The sequence below is a fragment of the Colossoma macropomum genome, unplaced genomic scaffold (assembly GCF_904425465.1).
Source record: "Colossoma macropomum unplaced genomic scaffold, Colossoma_macropomum, whole genome shotgun sequence".
Lineage (NCBI taxonomy): Eukaryota > Metazoa > Chordata > Actinopteri > Characiformes > Serrasalmidae > Colossoma > Colossoma macropomum.
Window position 1 is genome coordinate 10,374,803 of NW_023494790.1, and position 12,523 is coordinate 10,387,325.

Below are 12,523 nucleotides of genomic sequence, written 5' to 3' on the forward strand. Positions count from 1 at the left end.
TTCATGGACAGAGCTGTCTGTAGAGGCTGCATTTCACGCAGCATGGATGGAGCGTTTTCCTGTAGCACAAGTATACAAATTGTCACCTCTGTCCATACAAGATTTCTAAAATAGCACAGTGTATGTCTGTCTTTAGAGGACAGTCAGCTATTACATAAAGTTAATACATAAAGACAAATGACGTGGTCCGAAAAACTCCCATCAAAGCCACTCAGGTACCTCTGTTTTTTGAATGATTGTTTCAGGCTTTAGAGGGCGACTCACAGCAGCACTTGCGCACCACATATAACTGTTTTTTTTTGTTTTTTTCTCCCATACTCAGTAATGGAACTTCTTTCAGTTTTAACCAAAAGAAAAATTACATAGTGCTGCTTTAAGGTGAACTGCTGACTCATCTGTTCAGTTGCAGACTCACAGCTTGTATAATCTCCATAGAAAAGCACTGGAATGGCACCCTCAGGGGCAGCCACACGAGTCTACAGTCACTAATGCCAAGTGTCAGCTACAAGCTTGACATCATAACAATAGATCTCTTTTTGGTGCGATACAGAGGAATTTTCAAAAAGGTTCTATATAGAAGCACATACTACACATTCTCTAATCTGAAGAACCATTTCACCATGCAAAGAACCATCCAGCTATGCAAACGCTTCAAAATAGATGATATGTTGCCTTTATCCAAGAGCCCGTGATGAACCATCTTTTTTAAGTGTGTAGAGGGGTATAAAGCCCCCCAGCACTGCACTGTGCATTGTTCTCTGGAGTGAGGGAGCACCGTCCAATACCTCTGGGATGAGCTGGACTGATGTTTGTGCTCCAAAACTAATCATCCAACATCAATACCTGACCTCACTAATGTTCTTGTGGCTGAATGCAATTAAATTCTCACAGCAATGCTCCAACATCTAGTGTAAAGCCTCCCCAGAAGAGTAGAGGTCATTACTGCAGCAAAGTGGGCCAAACTCCCTATTAATACCCTTGGTTTCAGAAAAACTGTTAGATAAGAAGCTGTCTACAAACTTCTGGACATACAGTGTGCTAAAAATGACAGGAGAACAGTTCCTTTCACTAGAGCACGCTGTTCCTGCCAGCTGGCTGGAGCTGGGCTAAAGCTCTTCGTTTCTGATGACGCAGCAGGGAGGCATTACAAGCATGCCTGTGGAATGCTGCACTCCAACCAGGAAACAGGAAAACAGGAAGTTTAACTCACTCTTGCTGCCTCCAGGCAACCAACTTCACATCAGAGTTTTCAAAGAACAACGTGCAAAAGAAACAATCCGAGTAGAGCTTGCATCTCCAGGGAGAGAGGTGGCTGAGAGAAGGCTTCTGTTCTAGCCCTCCACCTCAAATTTTAAAATGTACCATAGAAGGTGTTTTATATCTACTACCCAAAAGCCCTCAGTCATCAACAGAGCGACTGAGGGCAGCGCAGTCATCAGGAGCTGGTCACACAAACTCAGGATGTGTGAAAGAAGCAGTGGGGGCGGGGGAGGGGGCATGTGTTTAGCTGCAGAAAGACAGCCAGAGGGATACAGAGAGTGGAGAGACGTTCTTGTTCAACCTGACCCGAACCTGAGGCACAATGGTGCCATGCCCGACTCAGATACAAAGAGAAGAAAATAGAGTTGCAGGGATGATTCAGCCAGTGACAGAGGGCTCGGCTAAAGGCCTAGGAAAAGACACACACACACACACACACACACTTACACACTTACACCCTTACTGTTAAGGCTACTGCAGTTGTGAGAGAGAAAAGCCCAAAGCGTGTCACTGCTATGAATCAGCATAGAGGGGTTTTCAATAACAGAATAATTAAACCTTATCAGTTTTCAAAAGCATGTAAACAAGCGCTCTGATATACCTAATGTGCTTGTATATTCTCTCATTAACACAATTGACTGTTGACATATCAACAAAATGTCCATTTGAACAGCATATCTAATGACAAACACATTGACAGCATTTTTTGAGGCAATGCAAACCATGATTTTACAAGCAATCATTGTTAATCACATTTTTCCTCTTCCAAAACAAGTTTGATCTATTAACCTAAACTCTCAAAAAATACTGTCTGCCTGTCAGTGCCTTAAGACAGACTTAAGACTGCCTGCTTTAAAAGCAACCACTGCTTTAAATACACAAAACCTTATACTAATAAAATAAACACAATAATATTCAACACATATCACCTTATTCCACAAACCACTGGATTTTAACAAGGACTTAACTGATATGTAATGTCAAAATGATGCTAAATCAATCCACGTGCTACCCATACTTGTGGCTGTGCACAGAACGCCTTTTCACGGGCAAATACGAAGCCAAGTTCACATGTGACAAATGAGTAAACATGAGACCATAATTCCACAGCAATGTTGCACAATCTGTTTCGTTTGATTGGTTTGAACTTCATTGTGAGAAAGACAGAAATCTCAAGATCAGCCAAGAGAGTCTAAATAAATCATAGCATAAGCGTTTGAACAGTTTGTGGAAAGAAAGCGCTCCTAACAAAGTGTGCATATTTCACAGTGTATTCACTTAAAGCTCATTACAAATGATCCACAAACACCAACAAACAGCATATTATATTTCTATTGGGAAAGACTTATGGGATTACAGCCCATAATTCTCACACTCCTCTTAATGAGCACTTCCTGAAATACCTGCGCTTTAACTCACATGTCCTAGCAGGGCTGGTGGGAAACGTCACCCTTTAATTAACCCTTAAAGTTCACCTTTCTTCTTCAGTCCTCTTTCTCCTAAAACTCTGACTCTTATGTACTCTACTTGCTACGTTCATGATCAGGGCAAGGGATTCTTCTTCTTTTTTTTATTCTGATACAGATACAGATCTTGATTTTGAATGATGTGGTTGTTTATGTAAAGCAGGAAAGCAGTGCAAGGTGCTGAAAAGTGGGTGTATTTAGTGACCGCAAGAGATTAATTGTGGACAGACTAATCAAGAAGCAGTGACTTTAATAAAATGTATAGAGAACATAAACAGTCAATCACTAAGTACGTACTGAAATTTGGTACTTAATGACTAGAGATGAAACGATATTAAAATTTCATATCACGATTATCTTGACCAAAATTATCACAATTATCGGTATTATCGCGATATTGTTCAAATGTGTTAAAGGTCAATAGATTTTTAGTATTACTTTTGTATTACTTACAATACTTGTAATACAGTGTAAACAAAAGAATAGCAAATGTATTATAATTACTGTTGTTATTATTATTATTATTACTGTTATTATTATTATTCTTATTATTATTATTACTGTTATTATTATTATTATTATTATTATTATTATTATTACTGTTGTTGTTATTATTATTATTATTATTACTGTTGTTGTTATTATTATTATTAATTACAATAACTAGGGATTTCCCTGCATAGAGAATTAAATCTGGACCAACTCTGAGGTGGGTCTTAATGGAAAATTACTACTTCTAAGAAGTGCTGCACTCGGGGGATTTCTGTCCTAACTGAAACTGCAGCATTATTGTGCCGTTGTGGCGCTGTACCCCAACAAAGCTTTAGTTTCGATTCACAGTTGATTCACCGAATGTTTTTTTTTTTGCTAAAAGCTTCATTTTATATTATTAACGAACCATAAGCACAAGTTAAACCACACAGATCATGACATTTCTTCTATTTCGAAGTCCCCACAGACTTCTCTGTTAAAGTTAACCTTGCATTCTCTAAAAAGTAGCGAGTGGTGGTCGCGAAGATGACTCGTAAGGTTTGATGTGTTGCCCCCTTTCGCCACTATTTTCTTTCGGCCTGTTCTGCAGACAGGGTGGTCATCTTCAATTAGCTTTCCTTCTGCATTCTTATAAAACCCAAAATATGACCAAACGTCAAACTTGGTCTTCTTAGAAGGCTGAAATATCTCAGAATCAAAAAGGTTTTCACACCGTGGTAATCGACCGCGGTTTTAACGATACTTTAAAGATCAAACGGTACTACTAACTGTCATTAATTTTACCGCGGTTTACCGTGAAACCGTTTCATCTCCATTAATGACATAAGATTTTTAGATTCTGTGTAGTAACAGGGCTGCATGATACATCGCACTTTTAATGTTAATGCGATATAAGTTTCTGCGATAAACACATCAAGAGCAACGCTGAAAGAACAGATCAAATTACCTCATACATGTCACTTCTACATGGCAGCACAACAGAATGTTTAAGTTTTTTAAGCAAATTTTCACATTTGGTATACAGAGATACTTGGGTAATCAACAGGTTAAGAAGAGATTTTAATCAAACTCACACTCATGCTTTCATTGCTGTTTATAGTAAACTGCCAGAGATGGAAGGTTTTTCACTACATATCAGTATCGGCCAATTTTCAGCTAAAGCCATATTTCACCTGAGACTCCAGAATATAACTGCTGCACCATTTAAGGTTAAACAGGAAAATTCAATCAAGAAGCTGACAAATAGGAAGCCAACATTAGCCCTGTGTTTGTTTCTTTAGCATATTAGCATCTGTGTGCTAATCTTAGCTTATCTTACACTGCACTAGCTTCATTACCTACAGCTTTGGCAGGGGCTGAAAATAAAAATAAAATGCAGAACTACAAAAGCGATCGTATGTCAGACGTTTTTTTTAATCACACATTCAAAAATACATACGTCAAGCAGGAGGACTGTTTTGTACTGTTAGCTGCACCGGTTGAGTAGGCTATGGTTATTTCGGTGGTTACTCTAGCTTGAGGCACCTGGATGTAACTGCTGCACCATTTAAGGTGAAGCAGGAAAGTTCAAACAAGAAGCTGGCAAAAAAAGATGACCAGCTTCATGAAGAGTTGAAAGGCAGGTAAAGGGATGAAGAGGTTGCTCTGTTTCTGCTTGACAGGTAACATTAATTTATATATTACATACATTATACTTCTTTATATACCATGGTATTTGTCCATACAACATTTTGCGAAGGGTTTTATGGCCACAAAGGTCATGAATTTGGGGAAGGTGGAACTTCTGAAGGAGCACTGAAAGGGGGGGGTGTATTTGTTAAGCTATTGAGTGCAAATATTAACACTCCTTCTCAAAAATCACTTACTACGCCTTTAAATGTGGCATCCAGCCACGCCCTTGATCGGTATCGGCTATCGGCCGTTCAGTGATTGGCAAACAGTATCAGCCCCAACAACACTGATCGGTCCATCTCTATAAATTGCCACAGCACACATCCACTTCCTAAATAAGGCCACAGCCAAATCCTTTCATTACAGTCCTGCGACTTCAGTTTCTCTTTTCCCTGTATTTACACACTTGATTTAATTCATTAAGTGAAAAGGTTTTATCATTAATCAATCAAACATGCTATCAGAGGAAATACACTAAACTGTCCCATGTGCCTTGACTCCTTGGGTTGTGAATTGTAACTCTAACGAAACTCTGCTAAACCATCTGTTTCCAGCCAGGTCCCAGGGGACCCCTCCTCAGGCCCATTTTTGTTCTATTCAACTTTCTGACATCTGAACTTCACACTTGCAGGAAATCAAACTTTTAGACTCAAAATAAGATGTATTTGTGGTACATCTTGTGATATATTCAAATACTCATGTGTGTAATCAAAATAACAACTAAACAAAACTGTACTGTGCCAACCATGGAGAAACTGAATTATCTAAAATGTTCTCGTTTGAGTTTTTCAGAAAACTTTGCTTTCACCTAAACAACACATTAGCCAATCTATCATGGTTTTAGCCCAAAATTTTATGTCAACAATTTTATATCAAAACTTATCAAAACAGTCACTACTGCACTCGAAGATCAATGAAATGTGTCACATGTGCACTATCATTCAAAAGTTTGATATCAATGGTTTAACAATCCAAAACATATACATAGTGACTAACTATGAAGCTACTACCATGCAACTTCATTAAACTGCTTTTATACTGATCTCAGTTCATTTTCATTATGGAGAATATTAAACAGTTGATGGGATCAGTGCTCTTTTGAAGACATGTTTTTTTTTGAACATCAAAATGTCTTTAGCAGAGAAAGTTTGTAAATCTCTGGTTTACACACCCCACCTCACCCTTCCCCAGGGCTAAATGACTAAACGTTCAGAGCAGCTAATTAGGCTAAATGTTTAACTTACTTTGGCTTCAGCTTTTCAATTTGTTCATCCAAAGTAATTTGGAATTCACAAGAATGCTACACCTTGTGTGTGTGGAATCGAATAAGACTGTCAGCTACTACGTTCACATGCAATAGCTTAATATTAGTCTTGCTCAGGGGTTCAGGGGGACTGCAGGTTCAAAACAAGCTGGAGCACACCTGACTCCACTAGTTTAATCAGTTGGTTTCAGCCTTTAAACTGCTGATCAGGTGGTGATTTGCTTTGTTGGAGTGAAAACATGCAGCCACACCAGCCCTTTGTGGATAAGACTGGACACTAGTCTCACTAAAATTTGGCCAAAAAAACAGCACAGTTCAACTGTAATAGTCCAACTAATGTCTTAGTTAACCTCAGATTAAAACATGATCCACGTCAATACTTGCTGCCTATTCAAGACTGTAGACGCAAGTCTTCAGACCACTCCCCAGACTTTCTCATGGAGCTTTCGCAACATTTTGCGGTGCTTTCTGCTGTACCACATGTGTGGCGACAGCTTTGAATGACAAAATGCGAAGGGGTCACAAAAGGACAAAAGGGAGGAAGAGATGCCCTCATGTTTGAAAATTTTCTCACAAATACACCATGAGATATTTAGATGGGAGTAAAAAAAGAATGCAGATTTTTTCAAACAGTGTGCACTGTGAAGGGGGCATTTCACGTTGTAGTTGAGGCCAGAAACATACTTCACTTAAGTATTCTTTACATACACATCTGCTGACTAGCAAAGCATAAACATTTATAAAATGTAAAAATTGGACTACATCTACCTGGAATAGCATTACATAGAAATTTAATTTTTATAGGGCTGCAAATGCAGAAAAAAATAATAAAATGAAGATATTTTAGCACAACAGCCCAGGGTCACCATAATGTTCAGCTCTTCAGAAAGTAATAAATGTATAAAATACTGCTTTGCAATACTGGTCAAATCTAATCATCTGTCTAATGCTCATATTCTGTACACTCTCAGAAATAAAGGTACTAAACTGTCACTGGGGCAGTACCCCTCTTGTCACTGAGGTGGTACCTTCAAGGGTACATCTCCGTACCTTTAGTCAGGGAACATAATTGTGCCATAATCCATTGAAATCATATTTTCTAAGTTGTATTGACTCCCCACACCCCGTCTCGTCTCCAGGCTTTTTATTTTATTGTTCTGTTTTAAAACATCAGATTATGAAAAGGTACAAATATGTATTTGACATCTGGGGGAAAAAAAAGTACACAACTGGACTATAAAAACACTGTTGTACCTTTGAGGACACATTTACAGTATTTGTACCTCGATAAATAAAAAAAATGTACTGTGCATGCAATTATCTGACGATACTGATATGATTTTTATATCATCATGCAACCCTATTCAAAACACATATACAGCAACAGAGCACCAGAACAACCATGTATCCACATGGACATTACAATTACAGAACTTCCCAGCGTGTCCCACAATTCATGCACACACACGCACACACAAGAGTGCTTCCATTCAAATTATACTATACAAAGAAAAAGGAGAGTTTAGCACCATTAAAAGTTCAACGGAACAACATGATAACTGTTCCACACAGTAAGATTTACTGGGTACATATCTGCCAGACAAGCTGTCGTTTAATATTGATCTAGGTCAATACTGTGTCTCACAAAGTCTAGTTACTACTAATTGCCACAAAGACACAGAAAAGTGGATTCAGAAAAAAACAGCTACACCACATAGACACACACGGCCCCACACACCCACCAGAAGCCTTTACACAGAGTCTTGCGGTTAACTGTGAATTTCAAAAGAGCAGGCTCTGAACTGTTCTTCTCCTCTCTGCGATACTCTGGTCTATTCCTCATCACATGACTCATCAAATTACCTAGCAAACAACCCATGTGAATGAAAACTCTGACTGCCATTGCTGCAAGCAAGACCAAAATAATCTGGACTGAGAGTTAGAGGGCTCATGTCCTGAAGATCTGAAGTCACTTTTACATTTTTTTTGTAATTAAAGAGCTCAGTGTAGTATGTTCACAAAGTTAAAGGTTTTAAAACGTACTATTCCCTCCTCAGCCCATATGTGGAAACTACGCTGCAAAAACAGACCATTTTAAAAACAACATTAATTAAAAACTTTATTTATAAAGCACTTTTCATACCGGTGGCAACTCAACCCTTTACAAACAGGTGATAAAGCTCAACAGTAATAGAAGAAACTATACATATTGATTTAAAATCATACAAGGCAATGACATGGATCAAATTAAAAAAGATAAATACCAAAGAGATGTAAAACGTCAATTAAACACTCTTTAAAAGAGATACATTTTCAATTGTTCTTAAAAGTGTGCACAAAGCTTGACCATCTAAATAAAGATGGAATGGAGTTTTTAGTTCATTATATCTGTGACATCACAAAAACCAACACACACATACATACAAATCACTGTTGTCAGAACAAAACCTCATATCTCCAAAATGGTAACTTTCCAGGAGAAGTCCAGTTTACTTTCCAGTTTACTTTTAATGTAAGTCAATAGGACTTACAAGTAATTTTGGGTTAAGTGTGTTGGTTGGTTTTTGTGATGTCACAGAAATTATGCATATTATGTATGTATATACATATATATACATACATACATACATACATACATACATACATATATATATATATATATATATATATATACATACATACACATACACATACATGTATACATATCTATAGATAGATAGATAGATGGATGGATGGATGGATAGATAGGTGTTCAGCCTGCACTGCTTATTGAATGCTAAAAGCACAGAGCGGTCAACATATACCTGTCTTAAAGGTACTGCAACAAAAGCAGCACGTTTATTTCAAAGGAACAGCGAGAGGTTAAACTATGGTCGTGGAGAATGGATTACTACTGTTTAAAACACAAGTGAACCTTCACAGACTGAAACTGTCGATTATGGGCCCTTTAAAGCTCATCTTCCTTCCCTTTTGAGCAAACAGCCACTGTATACTGGCAGTGACATCCTGTAGCCTTCTCCTCCCACAGTATCCTCAGAGACAAGCATGGACAGACACAACCAGCTTACAAACAGAGATCTAAGGCAGATATTGAAATTTCCCCTGAACTTTTAGATCATAATGAGTGGCATAACCAAGGCCTCCAGTATTTAACATTCACCATTTCTTGAACAGAACAACTTACTACACTTTTCTACACTCCAGAGGAAGAGACTGTCCCAAGCAGCCTGTAAAAAGCTTTTGTTTGAAATAAGGATATTTTATCTGTTGTGACAAAATACATAAAATATTAAGAGAGATAAAGGCAAAAAGGGATATTCTCTGCAAGTAAATGTAACTCTCAGAAACGTCTTGTGAGTATGCTATGGACACAATTCTTCAAATCATTTAGCTAATAACTTATTAAACCTTAACACCTTAACCAAATTCCTGGGTTTAAAGCACCATGACGAGCTCGAAAAGCATGCAAACACCAGAAAGCACGTCCCCCAACCCGGGCAAAGAGACATGTATGAACAAGAACACACTCTCACTAGCCGGGCGGTGGAGCTTCCTGGCTCTAAAATCACAAATATTCCCCACAAACGCCACTTCTAGCGTGTTTTCAGGACACTTTGCCCCAGATTACTGGATTACAACACTTCAAAACATTCAGAAATCAAACAAATCTCTGTTAACGGATTTTTGTTGACGTTACCACAACCGCGCTTATCAACACCGCATCTTCATGAGTGACAAGAGTTACAACAAATGTGTAAAAACAAACCCTAACTCGAAGAAGGTTCTGTAAGGAAATATGAGCTGCTTTTCGACTCCGAAAGGGCTGAGAGTGAGTGAAAATGTAGGCTAGCGAGCTAATCAGAGCTCCCTCACTCCCGTTCAGGCCCTTCTTGCTCTTCTCCTTCTCACAGGAAACTCTGGCCATTCCCAAAGCACACTCACTCACACACTCTCCGGGAAAAAGACGAGGCTGAAACTGGTTTCCTCTTCGTCAGCTTCTCGTTCAGATTTTTCCCGTTCCACCTTAAATGGTGCAGCAGTTACACTCTGGCTCCTCGTTTAAGGTGGAACGGGAAAATTCGCACCAGACACTGGTGGATAAGAAGCTGACTTCAGTTCAGCTTCGTCCGCGAAAGCCACTGATTTGCATTTATTCAAAAACAAGCCAAAGCACTTCCAAAACCAACGGTCTGGGACGGAGCCTCATCTACTGACTGCAACTCATAAGGCCTCCAGGAAATATGAGAAAAAAAACGTGGAAAAACTTCATTCCTCCTCAACTTTGTGTGGCAAAGGAGTCTTTACTCACCAACTCCATACTTTTCCTTTTTCGTGGGAACCCAACGCGACATTCTCATGAACAGAATAATTTAGTAAAAGTCTAAGAAGAGCCTTTGTCGTCCCTGGTATGCATCCACAGTTTCTCCTTGACTTTTTTGTGTGCTGTTTTGTTTTCACTGTTGGTGTGAGCGGACTCGTCTAGCCGCCATTTTCCATCACTAACTGGTTGCTGTGTGAGAGCGCGCGCGACAGAAACTTTTTTCCCGCCCGTATTCCGACAAAACCCGGCCCTGCTGAGCTCGGTTTGGCCAGAAAGTTCACGTTTGCCCGCAATGTACCGCTTCTGATTGGATGTCGGGTTGTTGCTAGCCAATCGGAGCGCAGAGGGGCGGTGTTGTTCCTGAATACGGGTGTGGGAAAAAAAACGCTGGTCAGTGAGCGTCACAGTAGGAGTGGAGCCCGACTGAGGGAAAAAAACACTTTATTATATTATACTGATTATGTATGTTTATCTTTCTTACTGTTCTTTTTTTGCCCAGTTACAATATAACAACTTTGCTGCTATGTTTAATGTGCAATCTAATACACAATGTGAAGTGTAAAGCACTTTCAACAGACTCCACAGATTTCTTATTTTACTATTTTTAAAGGTATGTGTCCCAGGCTTTGGTAATACAAATCAAATGCACATTTATTTATTATATATTACACTTATATTACTTATATATTACTCATACATATGTCTATGTATGTGTGTGTGTATATATGTATATATATGTTGTTATTATTATTATTATTATTATTATTATTATTATCTAACATTAAAAACTAAATTAAAAAGTTATTAGATGATGAATAATACATTGCAATAATGTATTTCAATAATTTCTTAATTTTTTTTTCTTTTTTCCCAATCTCCTACTAATTATTGATCCAATCTGTAGAGTGGTAACATCATAATATAATCATATATTTATCTGCAACATATTTTTTATTGTTATTTTTATTGAAACTTTTGAATGATGCTGTATGGTTATACATTTGGGTCAGTCATTTTGAGAATCATTTACAGCTCAATTAATCACCCTGGAAACATCATCAATCTTTATGAAACATAATTAATGGAATAAAAACATTCATTTGACACATCATGAGGACATGTTGCCAGAACATTTAGGGATAAAGTTAAGTGTGAAGCTAACTTGGTTAGGACTGGATACAGAAGAAGAAACACTGGATGAAGAAGAAGAAGTGACTTGTTCTAATATAAGACATTGGTTATAGGCTCATGCCTCAGACCTAGCAGCTGCTGAAGAGAGGGGTATTTCATAGCCAGGGCGCTGATAAGCTCTGATAAAGCATACCATGAATAGAATAACAGACAATGACATGTATTTTCTTTTCTTTTTTTATCAGCATGTCATATTTGATAAGGTTCCAACAGCTTATCGAATGGGAGAGACTATATAGCCATCCATCACCGTATAGGCTGTTATACTTCTGCGTATCAGCCTATTAAACTGTGTGATGAGAGGGCTCAGGCCTGACAGGCCTTTTTTCCTCCAGTTCTGGTAGCAGACATTAATATTCAGTATTATTTTTGCAGCCCTGGCGGATTCTCCAAAACAATTACTAATCATTACACCATAACATATCAAATTAAGATGAAAGAAGACACACACTCAAACACACATACACATACGCACATTAAAGGGGCTGAAGTGAAGTCAAGTCACACCTCTGCTTTCCTCAACCTAGTCTAGAAAGAACAGAAGGCTCCCTGCTGTGCTGGAGCCAGATTTTGTAGCGTTGCTGAAGCATAGCCAAATGCCTGAGCACATCTGAAGAAGAATGCTAAGCACCTCACTCTCACTCTACCTCAGGGTCGTGTGAACCTGTTAGCTGGTGCATTGCATAGTACAAAGGAACAGGGCAGCACACGGCACAGTACTGTTATTTATTTATTTATTTATTTTTTATTTTTTATTTTTTTCAATTTTGGTTTCACAAGACATTGTGGTTTTACAATGAGTACAATAAAACAAAAATATGTAAAGAAAAGAATGTATTTATACTAATACATAGTAAA

At 38.3% G+C, this 12,523-nt stretch overlaps 1 protein-coding gene across 1 annotated transcript in view; it reads right to left on the reverse strand.

Annotated features, from left to right (window-relative positions):
• dock1 (dedicator of cytokinesis 1) overlaps positions 1-10,657 on the reverse strand; it is a 293,715-nt gene extending 283,058 nt beyond the window's left edge. Inside the window, 1 exon segment of the mRNA XM_036572082.1 lies at positions 10,463-10,657. Within this exon segment, the coding sequence (XP_036427975.1) occupies positions 10,463-10,511 (49 nt within the window). The 5' untranslated portion in view covers positions 10,512-10,657.
• Positions 10,658-12,523: the final 1,866 nt, after the last annotated feature.